General features: G+C 43.9%; 1 protein-coding gene across 1 annotated transcript in view; it reads left to right on the top strand.

The window, feature by feature from the left end:
• Nucleotides 1–10,000, top strand: part of Got2 (glutamic-oxaloacetic transaminase 2) — a 24,319-nt gene that overhangs the window by 6,491 nt on the left and 7,828 nt on the right. The window contains exons 2-5 of the mRNA XM_021171113.2: nt 4,357–4,513; nt 6,356–6,484; nt 7,760–7,819; nt 9,907–9,999. Coding sequence (XP_021026772.1) covers nt 4,357–4,513; nt 6,356–6,484; nt 7,760–7,819; nt 9,907–9,999 — 439 coding nt within the window. The remainder of the gene's footprint in view (nt 1–4,356; nt 4,514–6,355; nt 6,485–7,759; nt 7,820–9,906; nt 10,000) is intronic.

Below are 10,000 nucleotides of genomic sequence, written 5' to 3'. Positions count from 1 at the left end.
TATCATATGCAGAGGCTTCAAGCAGACACTACCACACCTGGCAGGTCAAAACTATTTTCATAGCAATACAAGGTGTTATTTATGGTAATGCACATGGTTTTCCATGATTCCAGTTTTCAGATGGCTAATAGCTAACAGATTTCTCAAGTTTAGTCCCCAACACAGTAAATATTAATAGCTAAGCCCCACGCAAGTGGAAGCTTTGGGAGGAGCTGCAGCTAGGCGCTCCGACTAACATACACCACCCACTGTGAGCTCAGGAACTGTGTTAACAGCCAGACACTGTAATCCCAGCAGTCAGGGGATCTGTGGGCAAGTGGCTTAGTAGTTCCAGGCCACCTTGAGCTACATAGAGAGAGCCTTTAGCCCACAGTGCCAAGTGGACTTCTCCAGCCAAAGGCTGAAGCCAATCTGCACCTATGATCCCAGGTGCCCAGGCCCCACTACAGATATTTGTATAGTTGAATCTCAGGTAAGGGAGAAAAATAACAGAAGTTCTTTAGATTCCTCAAAATTTTAAGAGTAAAAGGGAATCCTGAACCAACAACTAAAGGGTTCAGGACAAACGGCCTTTTCCTCCCTTGAAAAAAAAAAAAAACCAGTTGTATCTCTCCTGGTGGAGTGTGTTTTCAACCACTTGTTAAGTTCCTTTTAACTTCTGTTTCCAGTGAAAATGGGGGAGAGAGGGAGGCAGTGATGTGAATCCCCACATGGACAAACAAGAAAGCACTTGACATAGCTTAGTACATGTGTCCTTTATCCCCTGTTAAACTGGTGGCAGAGCACATGCCCATAAAATTACTGCTTTCCATAGAGAATGTCAAGACTTTAAAATATACTTAGAATTCATTGTCTGTCAGAAATTATCTGTGGTTAAAGAACCAGTTCATTAGTTAACACACTGTTTGAACATGTAAAGGTTATTAGAAATTGTCTTCAGTAACACGAAATAGAATTGTTCCCAGAAGAAACACTTTACCCCAATATGATTATGAGAAAAACCTCCAAAGGGAGGCCAAGGCCAGTGGCATGTATTTGGCTAGAATGTACCAAAAGCATCAAAGTCACCAAAACCAAGGAAATGGAAACTGCCACAGTCAAGAGAAGCCTAAGGAGATAGGTGGTTTCCTAGAGAGAAGTGAACAGAAACAGACTTAAACTAAACTAGGAAAAGATGCAAGGTATCTCTAGGGCTCTGTAACTGTAACAAATGCACCTTAGTAACTCCTAGTGCTAGCAAGGGGGTGAGAAATAGGACCTGTTCAATTCCTCTAAGCCTAAACGTATTTTTAAAAAATTCAAACTGGGTTATGACTTGTACCCCAGTAGTAGAACCCTTCACTAGCAATTAAAAATAAAATATATTAATGAGGGCTGGCTGGAAGAAGGCTCAGCAGTTAAGAGCATTGACTGCTCTCCCAGAGGTCCTGAGTTCAATTCCCAGCAACCACATGGTGGCTCACAACCATCTGTAATGGGATCCAATGCCCTCTTCTAGTGTCTGAAGACAGCTACAAATACACCCATATACATAAAATAAATTCTTTTTAAAATATATATTAATGCTGGGGGTAGTGGCGCACGCCTTTAATCCCAGCACTCGGGAGGCAGAGACAGGCGGATTTCTGAGTTCGAGGACAGCCAGGGCTATACAGAGAAACCCTGTCTCGAAAAACCAAAAATAAATAAATAGAAATAAAATATATATTAATAATAATAAATACTATGCCTTTCACCTGGGTTAAGTATTCATCTAATACATGTTTTTCCTAAAATTACACTGGTTGAGGATGAAACAAGCCGAAAAACATATTTTAAGGTAGTGCATTCAAAGTAGTAGAAATGTGGTTTCACATTTGCCAGGAAGCCTATGAATTGATGCTGTAAGTACTGAGAAGTAGGATTTTGCAATCTAGTCTGCCAGTACCGTCCAGAGGTGGAAAACATGTCAGGCAGGCGCTTAGTCTTTCCACATTATTGACACATAGTAAGGGTAGGCTTTGTTTTATAGTTTAAGCTGCAGAAATCCTAGTGTAAGCTCCAGTACACAGAAGCACCTGACCTAGATTTCAAGCCAGGGGCTGGACATATGGCTCAACTGGTAGTCACGCTTGTCCAGCATGTACAAAGGCCTGGGTTCGATCCCCAGCAACTACACAAGCTAGGCATACCGGTGTACTTGTTCATTTGTTTTCTGGGCTATATATATGAATGTTTTCATTTTAATCCCAGGTGTGGCACGTGGGACTGCCTCAGATTGTCCACAGCAACCATGATTTGGCCAGCTGCAGATGCTTTCTGCAATTGTGTGATGTTTGGAATTCTGGAGACTTTTCAGAGGTTATATAAATCATAGGCCCCGGGGTCTGGAGAGATGGCTCAGCAGTTAAAAGTACCAACTGCTCCGGGCATGGTGACACACACCTTTAATCACAGCACTTGGGAGGCAGAAGCAGGCAGATTTCTGAGTTCGAGGCTAGCCTGGTCTACAGAGTGAGTTCCAGGACAGCCAGGGCTACACAGAGAAACCCTGCCTCAAAAACAAAAACAAACAAACAAAAAAAAAAGTACCAACTGCTCTTCCAGAGGTCCCGAGTTCAAATCCCAGCAACCACATGGTAGCTCACAACCATCTATAATGGGATCGGATGCCCTCTTCTGGTGTGTCTGAGGACAGCTACAGTATACTCATATACATAGAATAAATAAAATCTTTAAAAATAAATAGCCCAGCAGTGGTGGTGTGTGCCTTTAATCCCAGCACTTGGGAGGCAGTGGCAGGCGGATTTCTGAATTTGAGGCCAGCCTGCTCTACAGAGCGAGTTCCAGGACAGCCAGGACTACACAGAGAAACCCTGTCTTGAAAAACCAATAAATAAATAAATAAATAAATAAATAAATGCCCGCAAGAGGTGGGTTGTTGGTTGCTGTTGGTCAAGGTTTGTTAAGTAGTCATGTAAAAAGAAGAAACAAATTTGATGTCCTGACAACCAAGAACAAACTTGCCCCTAAGGAACTCGGCACCCCTAGTCAGCAGGAAGTAGTCTAACCTGATAGATAACCGTTGCCCCTTTCCAACCCTTGACTTTATTCAGGGCTCTCTTTCCTTTCCTAGCTATCATTCTTCTCAGGTGTTAGGGGGTTGAAGGGTGGAAGGAAAAAGGGTAGAGAAAGGTGGAAGAAAGAAAACCCTACACAAATACACAAAGTAACAATCACCGGCTACAAGACATGAATTCTCTTAGTGAAACTTCAGATAGGCTGGACAGCTGTGGATTGCCACAGATACACAGTATCAGTCATGCATGCTTGGTTCTATCTTGCCTTTGCTGGTCACTGTTGTGGTTTGTAAGTTTTAAGGCTGAGTAGGACTACCGATTGCTCCTCCCCCTTGGCAGCTTGCCAAGCCTTTTAGGCTACTATGAAATGCTAGTTTGCCGGAGGCGGCTTCCAGATCTCTTTCTCCAAGTCTTTTGTCTGACAGGTGCTTTTTTTCAGCAATGGGGAGCTTAAGTTCAGTTTCTCTGAGGACAAAGGCAATAGCCAACTTAGTTTGGGAGTCTCTTAGACTCGCCTGTCCAACAAGCCAAAGGAAGGTTTGCCATGCCTGGCACTCTTGTTAGGTAGTCTAACGCGCTTGAGGAGCATTGTCATCCAAGTGGCATCCCTTCGTTAAGTGTGTGTGTAAACGGAATGAAAACTGGTTCCCTATGGCTTTTCAAGCCTTTTTGACACACACACACACACCCGCACTCCCCTGCCCCTGCCTTTTTGGTCTCCTCTACTTTTCTGCTTCCCATTTAAAACCACTCCCTGTTTTCCCCATTTTCCCCTTTATTGTACCTGTTTCCAGTCCCCCTCTCTAGCGGTCGGTCTCCTTGGTCCCTTTTATCTTCCTGATTTCTGTGGTGACTCCAGGTTTTACACCTGCATCTAAAGATTCTGAGCTAGGGAGAGAACATGCAGGCAGCGTCTGTTTCTGGGTCCGAGTTACCCCACGCATAATATTAACTGGTGATGTTGGCTTACCTGAAAGTTTAATTTTCACTTTTCTTTACAGCTGAATAAAGTGTCCCGATGTATATGAGCCACGCCTTCATTATTAATAAGCTGAAGAAAAAAAAAAGTTTTCAACCTGTGGTTGTACCCTATCCTACCCAAAATAACTTGGGTGCTATCTTTCTGCATCTTGTCATATTTGTGCTGATCTCCAGTCTTCTGAAGGCTTTTGTGCTATTGGATAGCTGGTGCCTGTTCTGTAATACACACATGCCAAAATGGATCTTTGGCAGAGCAGAGACATACCTGGCTGTAGGAATCGAGCTCATGGCTGGGATAACCTATTTCTCATTTCAGCTCCTGGTGGACCCATGTCGAAATGGGGCCTCCAGATCCCATCCTGGGCGTTACCGAAGCCTTCAAGAGAGACACCAACAGCAAGAAGATGAACCTGGGAGTTGGTGCCTACCGGGATGATAACGGAAAGCCTTACGTGCTCCCCAGTGTCCGGAAGGTGAGCTTGGCACTCGTCTCCTGCTAGCTAGGATGTGGAACCTGAGCCAAAAGGAGTGCTGGACCAGGACTCAGAGACCCTTTCCCCCTAGGTCCTGGCTCTGGCTTTGTGAATCACCTGGCTTTTCTAGACCATGATCTTCCTTCCCTGAGAAAGCAGATCAAAGCCACAAGGCCTGTACGATTGTAAGTCAGGCGTGGTGCCTAATCCTGAGGGGGCACAAGAGGATGACAATTTTAACATCATCTCTTAAGGAGAGGAATAGCCAGCTGCGAGTGCAGCTACTCTTAGTTCCATTCCTCTGGTGATTGCTGTGGTGAAATCCACACCCAGAGAGGCCTGTGCTATCCACCCTTCCTGAACTACAGGATAGCTTCTTTCATTCTCCAGTTTTTGTTACATTCAGAAGTTATTCGAGGCTGGAGATACTAGATGTGATAGAGTGTTTTCTGGCATGCAAACACATCACAACATCACAAGAATTCTAAAAATGTATTCGTTGATTGATAAGCTATTGTTGTAGGCTAGACCACAACCAAGCACTACCATCCATTATCTCAACAGTTCACCACAGCCCTATGAGTCAGGTAGGGGGACCATCTCTCCCTCTGTCACAGTGTAAGTTCCCCGACTGGCACATACCCTGACACGCCATGATACTCTTATACATTCAATTGGATTTTGTCATTTCACACACCTAACATGTTGCTCATAAATTTCATTCTTTTGTATTGCAAGAGAGCCCTATTATGTTACATGATAACCAAGAAAGACCTTACCTTTCCATATAAAACCCTTTAGCCAGGATAATGGCACACACCCCAGTAATTGTCCTGGACACGGTGGCACTTACCTTTAATCCCAGCCCTCAGGGGGCAAAGGCAGGTAGATTTCTGGTAATTCAAGGACAACCTATTCTATATAGCAAGTTCCAGGACAGCCTACTCGACATAGAGAAACCCTGTCTCAAAACAATCTTAAAAATCTCAGGGGGCTGGTGAGATGGCTCAGTGGGTAAGAGCACCCGACTGCTCTTCTGAAGGTCCAGAGATCAAATCCCAGCAACCACATGGTGGCTCACAACCATCCGTAACAGGATCTGGCGCCCTCTTCTGGAATATCTGAAGAAAGCTACAGTGTACTTACATATAATAAATAAAATAAATAAATCTTAAAAAAAAAAAAAAAAATCTCAGGACTTGGGAGGCTGAAACAAGATACTGGCAGGTTCAAGCCAGCCTAGATGTCTTAGGTACTTTTCAGGTGCTCTGACAAAACAATGACACCAAGCAAGTCATAGTGTTTGAGTTATGGTTTCAGAGGGTAAGTCCCTGACAGCAGAGTGACTCCATGGTGAAGAATACCAGAGAGCTCACAACTCGATCTGCAAGTGAGAGGCAGAGAGATGCGCACACACTTCCTCCAACAAGGCCACACCTCCTAACCCTTCCCAAACACTTCCACCAGCTGGGATGGAGTAGTCAAACATATGAGCCTGTGGACATTCTCATCCAAACCACCTTACTAATCCACATATAAGGAAACTTCAAAATAAATACAATTTTATTTCTCAAAAATGATATTAACATAAATTAGTAAAAATCATTTCTGTTCTATGATACAAAATGTCAACTATTCCACTTATCCTTCTTAAACAGTAACTTCATATGGAATATTAGGCTTGCCAAGTGGCCAGTCCCGGCTTAGCAGGAAGGCCCAGGAGTTCATAGGCAGCCCAAATAGCAATGTGGCCTCTGACATTTACTTCAGAAACCGTTTATTGTCATCTCAGTAGGACGAGGGTAGAAGGAAAAAAACTAAGACTTATGTTTTCTTGTCTAGGCAGAGGCCCAGATTGCTGCAAAAAATTTGGACAAAGAATACCTGCCCATTGGGGGACTGGCTGAATTCTGTAAGGCTTCTGCAGAACTGGCCCTGGGCGAGAACAACGAAGTGTTGAAAAGCGGCCGGGTAAGCCAGCGGGACGGGCTTGAGCTTGATACGGGAAATGTTAACTCAGTTAATATGTGTGTAATGGCTGAGGTGGCCACACTTACTGAAGGAAGTTTAACGATATAGATTATCTTGAAGATTTGACAGAATTTGATCGATAACTTTTGCCCTGCTTGTTGGTGTTGATGACTTTCATGTTTTTTATACTGCATATGTGTTATAAATGCCTCCCTGGGCCTATAATTAGTCCCCACAATCATGTGTTAAGCTTCCAGCTTAGATGGGAGAAGCAGCCATGAGTATGGGGGCAGGGCTGGTATGGCTGTCCTCTGTTGCCCTGTCCCAGGGCATGGACAGAGAGGCCGTGATCCTAAAATAAAGACACTGCCTGTGGGTTACTTTTTTTAAGAAAAAGGGAAGATGTGGCTTAATGGATATACTTTCAAATTTATTTTTCTGCCTAAGATTTAAAAACAAAGTATTAATATCTCACTGGTGGAATACTAGCCTCGAATGTGTAAAAGCCCTAGGTTCAGTCCTCAGCACTACAAAGAATAATATACTTGTTGACTACTATTTATTTCTAAAATAGCGTTTGAATATAGTGACTATTTTAATGTCTTTATATTTGTGTGTGTGTGTGTGTGTGTGTGTGTAGAAATCACTCCTTTATTCTTTTGAGAAAGAGTTTTTATATCCTAAAATTTTCCATATAACACAGATGGTTATATGGAATTCACCATCCAGCATTCACTTGTAGGGGCCAGCAAAATGGCTTAGCAGATAAAGTGCTTGCTGCACAGGCCTGATGGTTTGAGTTCAGTCTCCAGATCCCACAATGAAGGCTGAAGGAAAAAAAACAAGCTCCAAGGCATTGTCTTCTGTCTTCCCCACACACACATATGCACGCATGCCATGCCATGCGTATACTGCATGCCCCATATACACAGGGCATATACAGTACAAATAACAGGTGCTGGAAAGATGGCTCTGTGGTTTAGAGTACTCGTTGCTCTTCTAGAGAGCCCGAGTTTGATTCCCAGCACCCACATGGCAGCTCACAACCATCTATAACTCCAGATCTGAAGTTCCAAAGGATCTGATGCCTCTGGACTTTCTAGGGCAACAGGCATGAGCATGGTGTACATACAAATATGCAGACAAGATATTCATAAAGTAAATAAATATCCCTATACAAATATCAAATAACGATCCCTATACAAATAAATAGCTAAAAGAATGAAGTTCTGAAGTGTAAAGGGTAGAGAGACTGACTCTCTGTATCCCCTGCAGTTCGTCACTGTGCAGACCATTTCCGGGACTGGAGCCTTAAGGGTCGGAGCCAGTTTTCTGGTGAGTGGAACTCTTTCAAGAATGAACTTGGGGGTGGGGTGTGGGGGCAGGGGGTAGGGGGTGTGCAGAGAGAGGACTCAGCAGTTAAGAGCACTAACTGTTCTTCCAGAGGTCCTGAGTTCAATTCCCAGCAACCACATGGTGGTGCAGAACCACCTTCAATGGCAATCCAATCAATGCCCTCTTCTGATGTGTCTGAAGAGAGTGACAGTGTACTCATATACATAAAATATATAATTTTTAAAAAAAAAGAATGAACTTTCAGTAGGAGGTTAATAGCACTTCCTAGCCTGTGTGTGGCTACTCACCCAGCACCAGGCTTCCTCTTCCCACAGAACTGGCAAGTTTCCTGTCATCTGGTGAAAGAAAGCACTATGGAGAAATTATAAGGAATAAAGTATATTGAGCATATAGTGGGGTTTTAGTTTTTGTTTGTTTGGTTTTTGGTTTTTAAGTTTGGATTTGGAGTTTTTGTTTGGTTGTTTCAGAACAAGGTCTTAGGCATGTATCTCTGACTCTCCTGGAACTCTGTGGAGTTCAGAGACCCTCCTGCCTCTGCCTCCCAAGTGCTGGGATTAAAGGTGTGGGCCACGATCCCCAGCAGCACAGCATGCAGTATTAGTAGAGAGCATGTGTTTTAATAAACTTACCCAATTCATGTCTTAGTCAGGTTTTCTGTTGCTGCATCAAAAACACCATGATCAAAAACTAAGTTGGGGAGGAAAGGATTTGGCTTACGCAATCCATATCACTGTTCATTGTTGAAGGAAGTCAGTACAGGAACTCAGACATGGCAGGCTCCTGGAGGCAGGAGCTGATGCAGAGGCCATGGAGGGGTCCTGCTTACTGGCTTGTTTCCCTGGCTTGCTCAACCTGCGTTCTTGTAGAACCCAGGACCACCAGCTCAGGGATGACATCACCCTTAATGGGCTGGGCTCTCCCACATCAATCACTAATTAAAAAAATACCTTTCAGCTGGATCTTATGAAGGCATGTTCTCAGTTAAGATTCACCTACGCTTCAGACAAGGGTAGAAAGTAGCCACATTCTTCACCAAAATACCACCAAGACGGTCTCTAGGCCACACACTGAAATTCTCCCCTGAAACCTCTTGGACCAGGTCTGCATAGTTTAAGTCAGTCTCAGTAACAAAGTCTTCCATATTCCTACTAGGACAGCCATTAAGCCCCAATAAAAGCATTCCACTGCTTTCCAAATCCAAAGCCCCAAAATCCACATTCTTCCAAACAAAAGCATGGTCAGGCCTATCACATAAATACCCCAGTCCCTGGTACCAACTTCTGTCTTACTGTGAACAGACACCATGACCAAGGCTACTCTTATAAAAACAACATTTAGATGGGGCTGGCTTACAGGTTCAGAGATTCAGTCCATTATCAAGATGGGAGCATGACAGTATCCAGGCAGGCATGGTGCAGGCCGAACTGAGAGTTCTACATCTTCATCTGAAGGCTGCCAGCACAATACTGGCTTCCAGGCAGCTAGGAGGAGCGTCTTAGAGCCCACACCCACAGTGACTTACCTATTCCAACAAGGCCACACCTACTCTAACAGGGCCACACCTTCTAATAGTGCCAGTCCCTGGGTGAGTATATACAAACCATCACAACCCACAAGATCTCACATTAAAATATAATAAATAAAGAGCACATGCCTTTCATCCCAGCACTTTGGAGGCAGGAGCTGGCGGATCTCTGAGTTCAAGGCCAGCCCGGTCTACAGAGTGAGTTCCAGGACAGCCAGGGCTACACAGAGAAACCCTGTCTTGAAAAAACAAAAACAATATAACATAACAAGTAAACATAACATAATAAGTAAAACAATATAAATAATTTTAAGTGTGTATAAGTTGACATAAGACTAGCCAGCAAATTCCCGTGTATGGGACTTTCAGTTGGTGGGGCCTGCACAGGTGTTTTACCTCAGCCAGAATCATTCACAGAGCCTGGCCTCCAACCCAGGCCATCTTGCTACAGCCAGTAGGAACAAAACACTTCCTCTCAGGAATACATTAGCATTTTGTTCTCTTTCTTCATTTTCTCATTCCCTTTTTTCCCGTCTTTTAGCAAAGGTTTTTTAAGTTCAGCCGAGATGTCTTTCTGCCCAAACCATCCTGGGGAAATCACACGCCCATCTTCAGGGATGCCGGCATGCAGCTCC

This window comes from Mus caroli, chromosome 8 (assembly GCF_900094665.2).
Source record: "Mus caroli chromosome 8, CAROLI_EIJ_v1.1, whole genome shotgun sequence".
Classification (NCBI taxonomy): domain Eukaryota; kingdom Metazoa; phylum Chordata; class Mammalia; order Rodentia; family Muridae; genus Mus; species Mus caroli.
This window is presented reverse-complemented; position numbering and strand designations above follow the sequence as displayed.